At 38.9% G+C, this 20816-nt stretch overlaps 1 protein-coding gene across 1 annotated transcript in view; it reads right to left on the reverse strand.

Moving 5' to 3' along the window:
- The window catches only part of LOC111869203 (bumetanide-sensitive sodium-(potassium)-chloride cotransporter), a 42216-nt gene extending 24960 nt beyond the window's left edge, over positions 1 to 17256 (reverse strand). The window contains exons 1-3 of the mRNA XM_023860504.2: positions 17080 to 17256; positions 6695 to 7549; positions 3272 to 3428 (exon numbers count right to left, since the gene is read on the reverse strand). Coding sequence (XP_023716272.1) covers positions 3272 to 3428; positions 6695 to 6973 — 436 coding nt within the window. The 5' untranslated portion in view covers positions 6974 to 7549; positions 17080 to 17256. The remainder of the gene's footprint in view (positions 1 to 3271; positions 3429 to 6694; positions 7550 to 17079) is intronic.
- Positions 17257 to 20816: the final 3560 nt, after the last annotated feature.

Genomic DNA, 20816 nt, shown 5'->3' on the forward strand with positions numbered 1-20816 from the left:
TAATCAATTTTAATGAATATATGGAAACTAATAACAAATTAAGAAAGTTAAAATAACTTCAGTTTCATTCAATAAATTTTAACAGTTGGCAGTTGTGTGTTCGCGTATCTCTGAAACGCAATTTTGACTGTGATACTAAATGCATTCGACAGAAGATGCAACTTACAAAGCTGTGGATCATTCGCACACGGGATATCCTGTTGCATGACAACAAAAGGAAAAGAGAAAATGGGGACAAACTTTCCATGATCCATAATATACTTCGAACAGTCTGTTTTATATATACATTACATATACTATATGTACGATATACAGAGTAATGGCAGAACTGTTAAAATATGATGATAAAGAAATTGCCAATGAACTACATCATATCATTCTATAAATATGGATAGTGGAATGGATCCTTAAAAACAGGAGAAAAATCTCGTGTGCCCAAATAAGGAAGGAGACCAAATTGAATATCATAACTATAGAGGGATAAGTCTTCTAAATACAGCTTATAAAGTGTTAAAAATATCTTATTTCAGAGAATTTTGCCACATAGAGGAATTGTAATAGGAAGTTATCATTGTGGATACCGAAAAAACAGTTCTGCTGTAGTGCAAATCTTTTCATTACAAAAAAAATGGAAAATTATAGAATTCCATTCTCCAGCGATTATTTGCATGTAAGTTGTTAGATAAGAGGAGATTGAACTCGGGTAATGCTTGCTACCATTCAGTCCAGAACCTTTTGTCTTCTCGTCTGTTGTCCAAAAACATAAAAATTAGAATATACAGAACTATAATTTTGCCTGTGGTTCTGTATGGGTGTGAAACTTGGTCTCTGACTTTATGGGAGGAACATAGACTGAGGATGTTCGAGAACAGGGTGTTGAGGAGAATATTTGGGCCGAAGAGAGATGAAGTGACAGGAGTTTGGAAAAAACTGCACAGTGAGGAGCTTCATAACTTGTACTATTCTCCAAGTATATTTAGAATGATCAAGTCAAGGAGTATGAGATAGGCAGGTCATGTAGCACGAATGGGGGAGACGAGGAATGCATATGAGATATTGGTGGGAAAGCCAGAAGGAAAGATACCACTGCGAAGACCAAGACGTAGGTGGGTGGACAATATTGAAATGGAGCTTAGAAAGAGAGGATGGGATGGATTGGATTGATCTGGCTCGGGATAATTACCAGCGGAGGGCTCTTGTGGATACGGTAATGAACATTGGTGTTCCATAAAATGCTGGGAAATTCTTGAGTAGCTGCAGAATTGGCGACTCCTCAGGAAGGGCTCAGCTCCATGAGTAATGCATGTTTTTAGAAATATTCTTAAATCTAATGGCTATTTACTGCTGCTTCCTTGGTACGTTTCCCCTACTGATTGTAATGTAGTAAACATTAATTTAAGTGTCAATTATAACTTATAATTGTGCATTNGAAAAAACTGCACAGTGAGGAGCTTCATAACTTGTACTATTCTCCAAGTATATTTAGAATGATCAAGTCAAAGAGGATGAGATAGGCAGGTCATGTAGCACGAATGGGGGAGACGAGGAATGCATATGAGATATTGGTGGGAAAGCCAGAAGGAAAGATACCACTGCGAATACCAAGACGTAGGTGGGTGGACAATATTGAAATGGAGCTTAGAAAGAGAGGATGGGATGGATTGGATTGATCTGGCTCGGGATAATTACCAGCGGAGGGCTCTTGTGGATACGGTAATGAACATTGGTGTTCCATAAAATGCTGGGAAATTCTTGAGTAGCTGCAGAATTGGCGACTCCTCAGGAAGGGCTCAGCTCCATGAGTAATGCATGTTTTTAGAAATATTCTTAAATCTAATGGCTATTTACTGCTGCTTCCTTGGTACGTTTCCCCTACTGATTGTAATGTAGTAAACATTAATTTAAGTGTCAATTATAACTTATAATTGTGCATTATTTAGAAAGGAATAAGTTGTTGTCTTCAAATTTTTAAAGACGGCATTAAATGTATAAGTTCGTTAGAATAAAAATTGATAGTATTTTTTGTAAAATATTCTTGTATCATTCATAGTATTAAAAGTCATATTAGATTTAGCTTCTTCCTTGTACGATGCAAACAGAAAATCGTCAAGGGTTTTCTTACAGTTTGCAGAATAAGTACTGGTTATGGTGCCACAAAATTATGAAATTGAATCAGAAATAATTTCAAGATAAAACGGTGTTTAGCTGTGTACAGACATTGTGACGAGAAAACTCGATGTTTTAGTGACGGCCTCCTTACATGTGGAATGTTATTAGAGTTTAACGCCATGAGACTTAATTTCACGGACTCGAGATATCGTTTCTCTTCAAGCACTTTCTAGAAAATGTGAGAAGCAATCTGTTGGCATTTCGGAGGGCTTCTTGGTTCTGACTTGGTCAAGTAGTTGGCAGAGATTAAGTTGTACCAATTCCAACGTACGATTTGATATTACACCTCATTTAGTTCAAAATTATAGAATATAACAGATCGCCAAACCTGTTGAGCTAGAAGTAACGCAATATATTTTTATTGAGGAAGTGCTTTATCCTAATTTCGTCCGAGACGCCTATCCTGACTGAGGCTTTTGTGGTGTTCCTCTATAACCCCAAGCAAATGCCGCGATAATACTTCAATTAACCAAGTACACTTTTCTTCCAAATCCTTCGCAATTAATCATTCTTCAAACATTCAATCATCCAACGACATGCAGCCTCGACACCGAAAGCGTCGTTAAATAACCAATAGAAAATGTAGCTGGACGGTTATGTTAAACTAGACCTGAGGAAAATAGATTTCATTGAGATGATTTGGATTGAATTGGCTCAAGATCTGTATCCGATGACGGAGTCTGCTTTAGCCGCTTTGAAATTTTATAGGCCGTCAAATCTCAAATAATTATTTAATACAGCTCGGTGGTTTCTAAAGGTGAAGCAAAAGTAAGTTTATCCCTGTGCTTTATTAATTAGGCATCACGCCGTGGAGAAATATGGATGAGTGCATGTACAGCTCCACTAATATTAACCCCGGCAATAGATAGAAGTGAGTGGTCAGCTTCACGCCTCTGCCAATTTATCCCCATAGAAAGGGAGTCCAGTACCCAGTGGATAGAAGGTTGAGTGGGCCCGGACTCTATGGAAAAGAGAAAACTTACTCCTTCCGGGGATCGAATTCCTGCCGTCCAGCCCGTAGCTTCTCCGTTGTGCTTCTAAAAGGCTATAAAACAAAAGTGAAACACCAGAGTAAACAGGTCTGTCGTGAGATGATACGTACTTATTCCGGACTGTGCCACAACCCAGGACAAGCGCAAGAACAGCATAACGCCCCAAATATTAAGGAGGCAGGGGATGAGCACCCCTTGGATCCAGCCCAGTTTGATGCCATGATTTCCGCCCGTCTCTTCAGGTCTCCGAGATTCGATATCGCCATCCTGTGGAAAGAGATTCACAGGGTCAGCTAGCAGGCTGCACTGTAGCACATACAGATAGATATCCTTCCGCGAGGTTTGCGTTCCTCAAGCTAGTGAAGGTATAGCCTCACAATTCTTCAACTCAACACTAAATTGGGGTGAATGATCAGTTTCATGCCCCTGTCGCTTTATTCCCGGGAAAAGAGCACCCAGTACCAGTTAGATAGGACACTGAATGGGCCCCGCAGTCACTTTGGAAACTATGTAGAAGAGAAAAATGTTGCCTCCGTTTGGATTCCAAAGCCGGGCGTCCATCCCATAGCCATTCGTTATACCAAATGAGATATCCCGACTAATTTATTAAAAGTTCTGGACTAGTAAAAGCGAATTCGGCGATAACACGGGAGAGATTTCATATTGCTTATTCTTACACCTGATCCTTCACATGTTATATTACCTTTGTTGTCGTCCGGATACTGCTCAAATAGTAATTTAATGTTTTCAGTGGTGTTCATGGGAATATTAAGGAAACGTTTAGAGCCAGATAGAGAAGCTGGACAGGGTGAAGCAGGGACAAGCGCCACGAAACTCCTAAGGCTCATACAATTGGTATCTATCACTCTTCGTCAACATGTCTTTCAGTGGATGACGTAAATGACACAAGTTTCTGTTGTAACAGAGCGTGAGCGAACCAGTTAGCGTACCCTTAAAATGAAGTCACTACTGAAAATACGTATATGGCCTACGGAACCGGTCAAAAGCCATTCATTCCAGTACAAACTGGCTCATACTACTTTAATAGTCACCCATCTCACCACAAAGGAAGTATATTATTACCTCACCTTGCTTGATGATAAGGAATTCTAGTCATACTTGGTTTGTCCTCACAAATAGAACGAAGCGATATGAACGTACAAATTTCGTGCATTGTGTTTTAACAGTGGGAAATGTTCGAGGTACACATTTTGCTAAAGGGAAGTTGTATTAAAAGCACGTTATATCAACATTCTATCATACAATACGTGTGAGCCCAGAAGCGATGCTCCTTGTAGGTCACTTTCATCTACACTCAACCAATCTACACTTGGATAGACTTGAAAGGATTCTGACGATGGTGTATACTGTACTTCTTTTGGCTTATTTTGGACTTCACCCATCGTCTGGTATGTAAAAGACAAAAAACCACCACGTTTCGGAGACTGGATCTGTCTCCGTCTTCAGGTGGATAGGGAAGGATATACCTACTCAGTTGGGTCTCTATCCACCTGAAGACGGAGACAGATCCAGTCTCCGAAACGTGGTGGTTTTTTGTCTTTTACATACCAGACGATGGGTGAAGTCCAAAATGAGCCAAAAGAAGTACAATCTACACTTACTTAAACAGTGGCATTATTAATTCACGGACCGAAAGATTCAGCCTATTTCTGAGCAGTTGATAGCTCTGAATATGACCACAAGAACTAACATATATCTAAGTTTTAAATATGAAAGGACTTAAGAATCAATCGATACCAGTTCTTTTAGTAATTAACTTATTTAACTAGCTTAATTTTTATGCTGAATATTCTAATTATAACTCCGATCTTAGAGATATTTTGTATTGTACAACTATAACTATGGACAGTCACAATGTAATCATGTTAGTAATCTTTTGACTACCGTAGAATTTGTAAAGATTTCTTAGAAATTTTACGTATTATCAAACATCTTAATTACTTCCTATAATATGACGTCTGTCGAGGTTTATGATAAGAAATGACAGTCATCGTGGATTGTATATGCCGTGTTTCATCTTCTTCCTTCGATGGATTAAGTCCTCTCTCCTGTTCCCATTTCAGAATTAATCTGAAATATATATTCTTACAGACTACTTGAATGGGAAATAGCTCGTTGCAAGGACGTTCCCTACACAGGACAACACGAAAAAGAAAATAATGAAACCAGACAAACACCGATACCTCGAGTGGGATCTGAATCCATGATCCTAATTTTCGAAAGGGCGAAGACAGTTTTCGTCTTGCCAATAAATAATTCTTAATGAATTACGCTTAACAATCTTGCCTACTGAATGGGACATGTACAATAAAATTTCTACTTCTACAGCCTCTTGAAGATGTAACAGGTCTTACGAGTGTGGGCTCTTGCCCTTGGGTCTACAGATTTGTATCTGTATTCTCCTGCTCTTTCTTTCCATCTAGATACAGTAACAGAATTTCAGTCTCTAACAGAAATGAATACCAGGAATCTTCCTGGGGCAGCCGGGGTGTGAGACTGGCAAACTCACCGCCATCTGTGAGTCGATTGTCAAAAATATGTGGCAACCTCGACGTCTCACAATCCTATGGGTCTCCATAGCCTGTTACAGGGATAAATTTACCTTTACTTTATATAAAATATTATGAAGTTAGTAAAACAAGAAGGTCTGTAGTAGCTCGTTGTCCACACTGAGGTTTATAAAAGTCGGCCAGTTGTCTGTAATATCGATGTACAATATTTATTTCAGTCGCTAATCACCTTTGTACGTATTGCAAATTTTGTGAAAAGTCGCACATCTGCCGATGCATTGCCTGTTTCTACCTTCAGTCTGAAACCGTGGGTGACAAAGGTTACGTAAGACATGCTTTCAGATGCGCTGTCAATCTCCAAAAGTGAACCGCGGGCCATAACACATGCGGCCCGTTAGTAGAGATACTTTCATCCGAAATATCCATAGCTTACATCCATTTTAGGTAACTTACCTTAACATTGTTCTTTTCACACTTTACACAGATGTTTAATTTTTAATTTTTATTTAAAAGGCATAAACAAATACATATTTTATACGAAATTGTAAGGTGTTGTGCAGGTTGTTTGATCACATCGCTAAATTTGGGTGTGGAGTCTTTTCAGTCAAACTAAAATTACATTTTGTCATCCCATTGATGACTAACCTGAGGACACAGGTCGTATTAAATCAGCAGTGAGTAGCAGAAATAAAGACAAAAATAATTGTGGAGAGAATTGAGTACTTTCCTTGAGATACTGAGCAAGTTTTATCGTGGTCGGTGTTGGATGTATCAGATTACCTGCTTGTTTCTTTTTGCTGCTCATACAACTCATCAGAAGTCCGCGTTTCGTCTAAGGACAATCATACTTTCACTGACTCTCTATCGCTGATATTTTGCAATCCTATAAAATACATGGGCCAAAATTTGGCATGCTTATAGAGAGGATGGAAAATAAGAAGAAATTTCAATTCAATTCCCTTCTGGTTGTTGAGTTCTTTCACTTGCATTGAAATCTCTTACCTTTACTCCACTTGGTTCGCCGTACAGCTCTCCCAAGGACGGTCTCTTTGTGGCCTCAATGCAATTTCGGTAATGATCCACGCGGGGCAGAGCCTCTCGGGTGAGCTGAGCTAGAGAATTGCGGCGGATCTTTGGGTCGCTGCTGACAACGGGATACGTGACGTTTCCCTGGTCTAAATCCGGAATATTGCCGTCGGTAGAAGCCTTCATTTTGGAGACGCCTGGAAGAGCACTAGTTTCTAAAACTTTCTTCACGTTGAAACGGTGATTCTTATCCATTCCACCTCATAAAGTGATGACGGTCAGAGCTAATAACTTATACTGTTGCAATTCTAAACCGTGTATTGCTTATTTTGTAACATTTAGTGATCCTAAGGGCTTATAGAGAACTGACTTCACTTTATCTCGTTTTATAACATTCATACAGTTGGGCCAAAATATGTAATTTAGTGACTACTGTTATTCCTCGAAGACTACTAGGTTACAGCAGTAGAACGTTCCGACAAAATATTTGTTTCGGAAGAAGTAACCCCCAAAATGTAGGTTTAAATCGGAAATTTCAGAATTTGTAAATTGTATTGCACACTTCATTTATAGGTCATTGCTTAATATAGCACATATAATTAATTGCTCTTATGTAACGTAGCAAGGAATACAGCTACCAATTTCGAATCAACCATGAGAGTCTATAGAAAACTTCGAGAATCATCTCTGATACTTTCAAAGTAACATTCTGATACTCTTGTCAGCGGCACGCGGTTGAACGGGAATGGAAATATCTTCACGGTGGCCGGTAATGGAGGGACACACTGCGTGATCTGAAGTGGGCAGATCGTAACTCCGACGATACGCAACCTGAAAACACAGAGAAATATCTGTCATATTTATGTCTCGAAATAGCTGTGATGTGGAGTGCCGTATTTCGAATAATTAACCTGGGAGCCATATTTTTTGTTGGCAGAACACTGAACCGCTAGTACATTGTTGCTTTCAGGTAGCTTAATATATCTAGTATGAGCATTAATACTTATTATGATCTCAAATGCAGCATATATTTTAAAACTAAATAAAAGGCAAAGAGCTATAAAGGAAGGGTATTCGAAAATGGTAGCGCAGTGTTTTATAGGTTAGTTCCTTATTTCGGATAGGAAACATACGATTTTTTTTAGAATTGCAATTCATAAAATAGAACCATATTGAAGTGGAAGGAATAAAAGAAACACATCTACAGCACGTACGAAAATCTTGTGTTTTAGAAAAGAAGAAAATGTAAGACAAAGTTGTGCCTGTGGTGAACTAATTAAGTACTACGCCATGAAGGCGTATGGGGGAGTGGATGTATAGATCCATATTTTCTTGACCTCGGCACTAGTTGGAGCTGAGTGGTCAGCTTCACGCCCCGTCCGCTTTATCCCCGTTACCCATTGAATAGGAGGCTAAGTGGGCCCCAGAGCCTGTCTGGACGACATGGAGGAGAAAAAAGTCTTGACCCTACCGGGAGTCGAACTCCGACCCCTCGGTTGCCTAGCCCATAGCAGTCGCTATACCGACTACGTTAGCCCTGCTCCCTAAAGAAGAAACTGTAACATTTTAAAAATATTAATTACATGAATATGTGCAGAATAGCAGAAGTTAACGTCTAGCTATGTATATAAAAGAAAACCATTTCGAGGCTCAATTCAAATTCGACTGCATATCGAGTGAAATATTCACACAAGTGGGTCTTTCAGGGAACCCGGTTTCTTGTCTTCTGCAGCTTGCAGTGTACTTTTCATGGAGTCCCAACCTGATTAAAACCTACTCAGTTTTGTTAAGTATAGCAGAAGATTTTGCAACATCACGATCCACTTTCAACTCTAGATATACAGGCCTATGTAATACTCCCCTTGGTTACCAATAGTTATGAAGTTTTATACCCATATTTCTCACAAATATTAACAAAAGAAAATATAATATATATCCAAATTAAAGAACCCCTCCATCTAATCTACAATTACGTTTGACGATATAGACCCTAGTTCAACATATAATATTACATGAGATATTGTTCCAGAAACACAAACATTTTTTGTTATATGCATTTTCATACAACTTGATTTAAGATACTGATCTCCCATATTTAGAATGGATATTACTTGTCTGAAAAGCGCCTAATTGTAATATATATTGGCAGCTAATCTATTTTGTCAATTTCTTATTGTAGATCCCAAAGGAGAGGGGAACATTATTACATAAGGCAATAAATGGGCGTTTCCATGTATCCTATAAACAATGTTGCAGATATTGTTGAAATTTAATATGGATGACATCAGCCAAATATTGTTAAGCAGTTCGGAATTTTAGTCGTATTAATTCGTAATGAAACCTAGTATGCATATGGTCATGAAATGCGTTTTCCACATATCCCATTAACATTTTACAGAAATGGCTGAAACGCGACCTAGAAGTCTTCCATAGAAAACTTTCTGACGGTTGCGATTTACATCCACGATTATATTGATTCGCAATGATGCCTACGTTGTATAATGCAATAAATAAATTTTCCATATATCCTTTAGTAGATTTTATTGAAACTGAGTACGGAATACTCCCATTTAAGTTATTGACTACTTCAAATTTTCAGGCATACTGATACATAATGAAAGCCTGGTCTGCTTATAGTCATAAGAGGAATTTTTCACATTTCCAAACCCTTCCAAAGATTTTGTTGGAATTCGATATGGGACACATTTACTAATTATATTTTATATTTCTTCTTTTTAAGTAAATTAATGCCGGAGGGGCCGACAGGAAATGACCAGCCGCCTTACACTTCCCTCCTCTTTCGTACGTAATCCGAAATTTCGACAAGCCTTGTTTCCTGCCTGACTTATTCTTCGACCCTGAAGATGGAATCAACATGTTCCTCCTAAACGTCGGTTGACTTTCAAACAGACTAAATGGGATTATATCCTACAAGACAGAACTCTTCATAACCACCGCAGTGAGAACGTCATATCCTACACAAGGCTAATAAATTTTGAAGGTAAATTTGCACGAGTACAAACTTTGAATTCTTATTAGCTTCTCCAAGAGATGAACCCATAAACCCAGCTATTTTAGTAACACCTACTATTAGAGTAAGCATTCGTGTTTCTGGTAGGGTAATTGAAAGTACCCTATTCAAGTATCAGACCTTTGGCTGCAAGGACAACATAAGTAAGACATCTAACTATTGCTAATAAGAGTTAGTTTTATTAACAACATCTTCAGAAAACCCACCGCGACAGCGAAGCGATGAAAACACTAATCATCTACTTTGCACTGTCACATGGACTACTGGCAGCTTAAACATAATTCAAGTCTATATTGAAACTTAGCAAGAATGTTACCTCCATTCTGATATCGCTTTGTGTAGTGAATGCAAAACACTTGTAGCGTTTAAATACGTATTAAGAGCACTGTTATCTTGAGATGTGCGGCAGATTTTCACTGACGTTTCAGAGGAATCACCGCCCCCGTCTTCGATATCAAACAGTAAAGCAAGGAAATAGCAAGTAAAACCAATCTTATTACCAGTAATCGCTGTAGAATTATATTTAGTAATCATGACGAATATCTGAATTTCATCCAGTTTCCAGCTTATACAAGATGGCTGCAGAAATGAGATCTTTGCATAAAGCTGCTTTTGTATGATGCCCAAATTTAAGCAGAATAATAATTGGTAGATCAAATTTAGAGTTGCTCTACTGAATAGAGTATTACGGAGTTTAATTGAAATCGGCCAAGTACTTAGTCTTAGTACGTGAGTAACTGATATGACGTAATGAATACGTGGCTTTCGAAATTATTTAACGTTTGAGGTTTTCATGGCAGACGATTTTCTGGGTTGTGAAACTTTGTACTTTTAAGATATCCTGAAGGCAGAGGTAGCAGGTTTCTCCGCAACATTAGTAACCATATACGAAAGTACACAATGTCGTTGACCAGAAGAGCACGTTATGAGCTGAAAATATTAATTTCATTTGATTTTCTAATATTACACAAACTTTTCCTTCTGTACAAGTAAGAGACAAGACATACTCGTATCTCTGATTCAGAGACACTAACCTCTCCAACTATTGAAATTAACTCAACAATAATAATATTAATAATTCAATTCTTCAGTTCAATTCAATTCTTTATTATTTATGTGCCGAGTCAACAGCCGCAAGGCCAATTAGAGACAGAGCACAGTGTAGATAAAAGTAATTACATTATAGACAAACACATTATAAAGTCAAAGAAAATAATAATAATAATAATAATAATAATAATAATAATAATAATAATAATAATAACGATTTTGATATCAAGCTTGTACATTTTTATTTACATCGTATGTACCTTATATATGAAAGGCTACGAAGGAAGATATTTTTGTCTGTTTGCTTTTCATAAACAAGCTTTGCCTAAGCACTTCACTTAACAGCATACTGTTATTTAATTGGGTTCAATGGACCTATCTTCCCAGCCTCGTACTCAACGGGTTCCGGAGTCTCTTTCCCTGCGGTAGGGGCGTCAAGTTAGCCACTCGCCTCCAGCCACTGCAGAGATTAACAAAACGTGGACTAATACATCCACTCCCCCATAAATTTTCATGGCGCAGTGCGTAATTAGATAAGCTCAGGGTTGATTTTACTTTTCTTAAAGGGTATTCCTCCTTCCAGCAAAATGAGCACGCTAAATTATTAATATCGGCATAATTCGAAATGTAGCTTTTTTCTACTTCTGTTGACATCTTAATGGTGTTATACGAGGGGGAGTCAGTAAATAGGTCACAAATGCAAGTAAAACAGCTGTAAGGGATGTAATAGGTTTTTTATGTGTATCACTAGATACCATCACAGTCCAGCTTCATGACAGTCATGGTAGCAGACACCCATATGCATGTTCAAAGGCTGGTTTCAGTAGTCAAAATGGCGACTGTGCTCGAGAAGTATACTGCCGGAGAGCAGCGTTCTGATGTGCCGCTTTTTGTGGGCAAGAGTACTCAGTTTAAAGAATATTCATTTAGAAATATTTCATATTTACTGTGGGAAGTGTTTGTCGCGTAAAGCGGTTCATATCTATGTCGATAATTTCTGTCAAGGCCGTTCGAAAGTCGCAGATGATGTCCGACCAGGTCGCACTGTTGAGATTTGAACGGACGTAACTCTGAACTGTGCAGCGATTGGAAGAGTTGATTCGTGCTGACAGGAGGATAACTTTAGACAGGGTAGCAACTGCACTAGGGTATTCCCATGGTTTAGCATAGAGCATAATACTCGTTCATGATCAATTGAAGTTTCGGAAAGTGTAGACACGGTGTGTGTCCAGAGAACTGAAAGATCGAGAGAAACAAAAGACTCGAATGGCTCTGTCCTCGCAACATCTCTTACGGCATGTAGATGAAGGAGAAGATATGCTTTACAGGAATGTACCTGGGGACGAACCATGGGTGTATGAGTACCAGTCCGAATCAAAGCGTGCTTCAGTTCAATGGAAACGACCCAGTTCACCTTCACCCAAAAAGTTAAGGTTACACCATTAGCTGGGACTATTATGCTTTCCATGTTTTGGGATTCTCAGGGAGTGCTATTAGCCCATTTTCAGAAGCGTGGTGAAAATGTTAATTCTGCATCGTACTGTGAACTTCTGTTGAAGTTCGGGATGCAGTACGCAGAAAACGTCCAGGACAACTTACAAGAGGGGTACTGTTTCCTCATGACAATGCCAGACCCCATACAGCCCGAGCAACCCAGGAGTGAATCCAAGAACTACAGTAGGAACTTCTTGAACATCAGCCTTACAGCTCGGAATTGGGCCCAAGGGACTGCCATCTGTTTGGTCCGCTAAAAGAAAAACACTTTTGTGGCAAACGTGTAGCTGATGAAGAGGTTGAAACAGACTTGCGGAAGTGGTTGAGACTACAGTCAAAAGACTTCCATGCTGCGGCTTTGGACGAAGTGATGGGACAAATATACCATTGTGTTGGAAGATGTGTCGAAAAATAATGCATTTTCTAGTTTGGAATATCATATGTTTTACGTTTTATATTTATTTATGACTTACTTACTGACACTTCCTCGTACCTTGCACTATGATACAAGACAGAAAGTCGCGAGTTCGAGTCCCGATGAGGTGGATTTTTTTTCTCATTTGACCTAATCCTTCCAGTCCCACTATGGCTCTTACGGCCATCTGTGAGCCGACTGTCTAGATAATATAGGACCCTCAACGTCTCACAATCCTATGGGCCTCCATGGCCTGTTACAGGGATAGCTTTACCTTACCTTTTACCCTAGTACCTTACTTTTCATGCAAGTCTTATACTTTCGGTAATTAATTTCATTCGATCAGCATGAAGGAACGAAATCACTTAGTCGGTGCGTGATATTGCTCAGGAAATGCTTATGCTATTCAAGCTCAATGCACTTAAGATGGTTTATTCAAAGAGTTTAAGCCTAATACTAAATAAAAGGCTAGCATGTTCGAATTCTTGTTTGCTGAAAAGTTGCTTTACTGTCTTTCGTCAACAACTGAAGGTACGTGTACTTGAACAGATACGGCAACGATATCGCTGTGCTAACCTTCCTGGCACCGGGTAAGGTTATGTGGAAATTTTCATAAACTAATAAAAACTCAAAAGATAACTTCTATTACTATAATGGACTGTGTTCTCGTGTAGGTTGGTAACTCTCGGTTTTGCTATGAAAGGAACTGAGTAGATTCTTCAATATTAAGTGTACTGGCTTTACTGCGAGCCCCTAAGGCCACTCCGTCCGACTGTCAATAACTAAAAAAGTATTAAGCAAATCGACAGGCCAGAACAGATTTTCATTTATTTTTATACTGGGGTCATTAAGGAAAATCTGTCGAACGATTACAATTTTGGTTAAAATCGGAAAAAAAAATAATGGGTATCTTGTGATAAATTCTTTTATCACACAAATGAACCATCGCGTTCGATAAAAAGGGGAATTTTTTGACAAGTTTGCAGTTCACCAGAGGTACTTTCGTGTTTGAAGCTGGGTATATGGACAGAATTTTAGTCTGTGTGTGACAGTTATAGCCCTTAACTTAAAGACGGAGAATGTTATAATGTGCTGCCTGATCAGGATTGCTGGAGATCTCGGAGGTGATAATAGATGGTTATGGAACAGTGGTAGATGGAAGGAACTCGGAAGAAAATCTGCTTCATTACCTCTTCACCCTTCACGATTCGCACATGAATTCACTCGGGACTGAACCCGAAACTCGCCGTGAGAAGTCACCCTCTCACCGCCTTAGCTAGGAGCAAACGGTGATAATCATCATCAAGTGCATCATGACCAGAACCAGAAAAATATTCTTCGCTGACACTGTGGCAGTGGACACAGCAATAAGTAGGTTGATTATATTTTTTATAAACGATTGGAATATATATATATATATGTATGTAATATAACAATCAATTTATTATAACTATCGCACTATATGTTTCGTTCTGGAGCCATCATCAAGTGTCTATAATTTTTTTTTCAATGGCTTTACCAGCCAATTCAGGACCCTGGCCTCTTATTCAGTTCCGTAATCATTTTTCACAGACGGCAGGACTCATTGGACCAGTGATCAACTCATCGCAAGGCCTCTACCTAAACACAGTATAAACGAATACACACACACACCAAACATCTATGCCCTGAATGGGATTCGAACCCACGATCCCAGCGTCTGAGAAAGCGAAGACTGTTGATGCGTTAGACCGCGCGGTTACTGTGACCGGCATAAATAAATAAATATAACACGTTACTGTAGAACTGAATGAATGTATTTTATTTATTTATTTATTTATGGACACCTAATGAGGGTCTCCAGACTGAAACATATAGTGGATAGTTACAATAAACTGGTTGTTATATTATATACATATATTCCAATCGTTTGTAAAACTATAAACTACCCACTCATTATTGTGTCGAAGGCCACAGTACCGGGTGCAATCATGAAAAACAGGATGCAAAATATAAAAATGAAACTAAAAGTGAAAACAGGAAAATGATATTGTGTAGCTGCACTATATCAGTCGGTAATGCAACTCATTTTCTAACAAGGTAGTACGGATATGGCTGAAGTGAGGACCAATTAACCTTGTGTTCGCGTATAGTTTCCAACAATAGCGACATTCAGGAATCCTCACTCTTGAGACCTTGAAAGATACATTTTCTGCCGTCCATTAAAAGGAAAATTATGTAAGTATCTTTAAACAACTGAGTCCCTTGACGCATTCCAACACGCGTCAAGTTGTAGAACATAAATTCTTTTAGCTTAGGTAAAATGACGCAAAGTTGTGCTGTGCTTCAATGTTTAAAACGTATGGTGGAGTGGAAGTATAGCTCCACCATTCTTTAGCTCAGTACTAGGTGGGGGATGACTGGTCACCTACACGCCCTGAACGCTTTAGCCTCGGCGAAAGAGACCCCGATATCCACTGGATGATTCTGAGTGGGCCCCAGAGCCGATCTAAACGCTGTTGAGCAGAGAAAACATTCTTACCCCTGCCAGGAATCAAACCCCAACCGTCCAGCCCATAACCCATTGCTGCACTAACTGATTATGAGTATTATTGCCTAGGTACAATGGTAAAAGGAATAAAAGTAACTATTTGAATATATTGATTTCTCTAAGCTAATTCAACCCTTTAAATCCAAGTTGTTCTGTGTGTACCACGTGCTTTAACATTGTCCACAGAATATACCTGTATGTTTCATACGGTTCTCACTATAAACAACGGGTTTTCCCCCAAAACACCTAGTTGGTCTTTGTAACGTAGACACTATGCGTTTCGTGTGTGGTAGAAACTGAATTTACACACATTATTTACAACTAATTTAGTGTTACACGTATTTTATCCTGTTGCTAAAACAAGATGCAATTATATAATATTCTTCTCTCTTCTTCATTCAGATAGAATAGTCCCTCTGGCCTGCTCCAATTCGAAATTAATTTTTGAAAATATTATTCATTTTAAGTGTATGCTAGGCTCTTCAGACGACGGAAATCGACTCAATAGAAGGCCTCTAACTTCACAGGACAACATAAATGGGGACACAAACGCTGCGCCACAAGTGGTTGTCAGACAGCCAATCCTAAAGTTCAAACCGTCGAAGGCTTTACGAGCCTTAGACTGAGCGGCCACTAAGCTAGGCTATACTGAAGTAGTAAAATATAGGTCTCATAAGATGTATATAACAACAGCTTTGAAGCATATAATTCCTTTGGCAGCATTTGAACATATTCTGCCATCAAGCAGCTTGAAACATATAACTTTTTACATGTAAAATAAATCCTGTAAAGACGGTTTTTATGCATTTACAATTTTAAGTGAACGCAAGAAAAATGTGATTACGTCAATTTATAGCAGGTCACTAAATTGCAATATGCTCACTTGACGTGTCCTCACAGCTAACCGAAGGGCTGCTTGTGATACTTTTTTCTTCAAGAAATGATACATGATTAATGATTAATGTTAATAAATAAATAAAGTTTGGATTTTCTGCTACGTAGCACAGACACATGATATTGGTTAGAAATTGTCAATGAATTTTATTCTTCCCAAAATTGTGATACTTTTATTTTATTACATATTAACAATAGAAATAGCTTGTGACCGCATGTGAGCCCACAGTGGCCATGTTAGGGAATGTCTGAAAATCCTTCGAAATGTGGCAAAGTTCAGATTCGGAAACAAATTCAAATTATATTTACGATTATATTTATTATATTATATATTAATTATATTTATATTTATATTGTGTATATTTGAAATAATTTTTGTAAGGAAAAACGCTGTTATTTACATTGTATGATAGGCTGCCGCCGACCCGAAAACTAAAAAGCGGGATCTCCAGCTTTCGAACATTCGAAGTCGTTCGGTAGCCCCATTTGGTGGAGTTGATAAGTAAGTGCGAGCATAAGAGAGATGTCTTCGAACCCCACGTCCTTCACGATTTACACGACTGCTACAATAATGAACCTTCTCACGTTGACATGCGTCTGCTCCTTAACATTTTGAAACACAGGCTTCTTCTAAGAATTCGGTTTCTTTCTCACAGCAGACATATTGCATCTCCAGAAACACGATCGTGGTTTCAGATTGTCACGGCCGTGACTATGAAGATGTGACGCCATGAAATCTGATAGAATTTTACCGGCGTTTCGGAGGAATGTACTACTTCCTTCCCAGGGTTCAAAATTAAGCTGACTCTTCGACATTGGTGCCAGATTGTTTTAGGAGTAAACGTCCTCTATCTCTAGTTACCAAATTACGTGTACGTGGTGTCAACTGAGACTACCACATAGCCGCGTATAGCTGAAGTCGTATTTATTTTCAAGTTCCAACTCACCGGGTTCCGAACTCCGTAGCAGTAGTTAGAAATGTGTTTCAAGTCCAACGTGTAGCCCGTCGGTGCTACATGTACAAGGCAGAGCCGACTGTGCCCCTCAGGCAGCTTATCCTTATCATTACTGTTCGTAGCTCAGGCGAGTGGGTGATGCGCCGGTCTGCAGCTCAGCGCGAGGCAGCTGGGCTAATGTAACCTCGAGCGAGTTGCCGACTGGACATCTCTCCTTTCCTCCTTTGTTGCAGTCCACTGGTAAAGGGGCAAGTTGCGGAGAGGAGGGGACCGTGACAAATTACTTGTAGTTACTGATTGATCGGTAAGTGTGTGTCTTAATTTGCAAGGCATTTACGTCAAACATACTGACAGGGCGTGAATTGGTCGGTAAGTGTTTATTAAGTCTTATCACGAAGGCAACTCTATTTTTCATATTACGTTTAGTTCCATCTAAGAGTATTTTATACTTTAAAGGTGCATCCACATTACTCATGCTCGTGCTCGTGCTCGCCAGGCTTGTGCTCGTCGGGAGACTCGTCTGGCTTTTACTTGTGCTCGTAAATCTTCGTCCACACTACTTCAGTTGTTCGCCAGGCTTCGGCGCGTGAAGATCCGTATATTTACTCGTAGTGTGTATAGGCTGTGGTCGTATTTTAATTTATTGGTTATAGTATTTAAATTAAAAGTTTTTAATTTGCTTGCCTCGTGATTTGTCATATTGTCCACATTACTCGCGGACATAGCGAGTCACACGAGCACGAATAATGTGGACGTGCCTTAATAATGAGTGTTTGCACTCATGCGTCTTCTATTCTGCTTCGCATGCTGGGGACAAACGCACATTGGACCACAAACGTCTTCTTTTTAAAATAAGTATTTTCATGTACGAGTACAGTAGTCCTGTTTGACAATTATCTCGAAAACTCATTCTGAGATAATAAAATACGTATATGCAGCATACTAATCGCATTAATGCTTACCAGTAATTTTCGTACGGTTTATATTCATGGCGTTCTTTAAAGAATAGACTAAGGATCGCAATTAATTACACAAGTTTACAAAGCAATATCATTGCTTAGACACCGGTTCTTTCTTCTATAACTAAATTTTACCAGAAAACAATTTTATATGCTTTTTCACATATTTAAGAAGGAAAAGGAGGCTTAAATATATACAACTTCCTTCTAAACACGACTTTTTATTAGGGGTAATTTTACATTCACTGAAAATTTAACGGCTGGTCACGGTAGCCGAGCGGTCTAAGGCATGTACTGTCTTCGCTGGCCTGGAAACCTGGATCGTGGATTCCGATGTTTCCTGTGAGGTACGAAATGAATTCTTATATATTATTCTTATACACTGCCGGTCACGGTAGCCGAGCGGTCTAAGGCACGTACTGTCTTCGCTCGCTTGGAAACCGGGATCGTGGGTTCGAATCCCACTCAGGGCATGGATGTTTAATTTGTGTGTGTGCAATTTTCTGTGTTTGTGTACAGGTAGAGGCCTTGCGACGAACAGATCACCCGCCCAAGGAGTCCTACCGAATGTGTAAGATCTAGAAAAACCGAAGTGAACGGAGAAGTTCATGGAGGTAGGCCTAGGCCCACTGGGGCTGTAGTGCCAAGGAAAGAAAGAAGAAGAAAATTTAACGAGATATATCTCAAAGAATTATTGATGGAAATTGAAGTGTTCTATGTTCTGGGATGCAACGCCGTATAGTCCGTTGGAAGTCAACCGACTTTTCGTAGTAACATGTCGCCAACATCTTCAGGGTTGAAGAATAAACCAAGGAAGAACCCAGCATGAAACACGCGGCAAGCAAAGCTGTACAATTTAGTACCTGAAATTGAGCCATGACCACTTCCTTCTTTTTTTCAAATTATTCATTAATTATTATTCATGAATTCATTATTAATTCGACGCAATGCGGTCAGATTTACTGGCGACGTCGCCAAATAAACTGCAAATACAGCAAATAATAATAGACAATAGTCAATGGAAGTTCTTGAAGAGTTCCAGCTTCTGGGTGTAACACCGTGTAGTCCGTTGAAAGTCAAAGTCAATCATTGCTCTGCTTGCCACCTGCTCCCATGTTGGTTTCTTGTTTGTCTAATTCTTCGATCCTGAAGATAGACGCCACATGTTCCTCCGAAAGATCGGATGACATTTATCGGACTACAAGACTTTACATCTCAGAGAACAGAACTCATAACTACCGCTGTGAGAACATCAGATTCTACCTTTGTTGAAAATTGTCAGTATCATTTAATTTTGATCAAAGTATTTGACGAATCACATTTAAGGCCCTTAACTCAACATTCTCTAAAAGTCATTCATCTTGTAAAGAATTATTGCAGAAGGAAACATAATTGGTTCGGAGGACACAGAAAAGTTAGCATTATCTCATACTGTAGAGAAACACTCTAAATTTGTTTCTGTAGCCTTCGAAATTCGCCAAATATATTAGAATTAATTAAGCACACAAAGTGTGTATGAATTTGCGAACACGTAACGACAAATGTCAGTAATAAGTTTATGGTCTCTTGATGTGAAGCGCCATGTTGTTTGATAGACAGATACACCGTTTAGGAGCAACGCACTGAGATCATCTTAAGGATAGAGGGACCAGTACTTTGAAGAAATTGGCAATAGATTTCCGAGAAACTTGTATACCTGTCTACCAAAATAAAAGACAACATATCCCAAAAGTTCGTAATCTTAATATTCATCGCCGTAAAATCTCATGGGCAGGTAAAGATGCGCAATGTCTATTTGCAGTGGATGCAAATATCCATTTATTCTAAACCTCTGCACGTAGTACGATTCACGCTCCGACCGCTTCATCTCTGGAGAAGAGACAGTGATACCCATTTTGTGTAGAAGCTCTCTCGGTTCTGAATCTGACAGGTAAGTTGAAATCCCCCCCCCCCGACACTGTGCCTGACTGATCACTTTAAAGCAAGATTCTCAAAAGCTAAAGAATTTAATAAGTTCATCATCTTTGTTAATAACTTCTTCCGTTATAACATAATGGGACTGAGGTCAGCACCTTCATGGTAATTCTTGGTAAGTATTCTAAGGGAGAGGGCACACCAAGGAAACTGGCAACCGCAACGAAACCGCAATTTCCGAGGAATTTCGCCGATTTCAAGCAGGCAACTGGCTTCCAGCTTAATAAACGCACACTTCGGAAAATTATCTTTGATTAATTGCTCACATCATCTCAAGTGAGTATATTTGTCCGACGTAATGCATGATTATATTTTTTTAATTTCATACACTCGCCTTCTGTAGTGGAAGATAATAATACTAATACTGTCATAATATGGCGGTAGTTGAGACCGGCTGAGACGGCGTGAGAAGAGAGGACGACGGCCGTAAGGTAAATATTGGTATATTATTTAATATGTTTTAATTAAGGTTAATTTATTTTAATCAGGAAATAATGCGTTCACAAGCTATACGAAATTTTGACATACAGTAAAACAATTTTAGTACGATAGAAGGCACCTAATGATGGCCGTACACAGCCGAACCATGTAACGTGGAAAAAGGGTGACTACATAATAAATTGTATTTAAGAGGGAAATATATGTGAAATAAATGATATATTAATGCAACTGGATGTTTAAATACAGTATTAGAAAAAGAAAACACTGAGTGCATCCGTTCTTCTGTAAAGATTTAAACTGAAGGGCCTTATATTGTTTCGAAAGAACTTAACTTGGATCAAGACTCCTTCGTCT

The sequence above is a fragment of the Cryptotermes secundus genome, unplaced genomic scaffold (genome assembly GCF_002891405.2).
Source record: "Cryptotermes secundus unplaced genomic scaffold, Csec_1.0 scaffold2033, whole genome shotgun sequence".
Classification (NCBI taxonomy): domain Eukaryota; kingdom Metazoa; phylum Arthropoda; class Insecta; order Blattodea; family Kalotermitidae; genus Cryptotermes; species Cryptotermes secundus.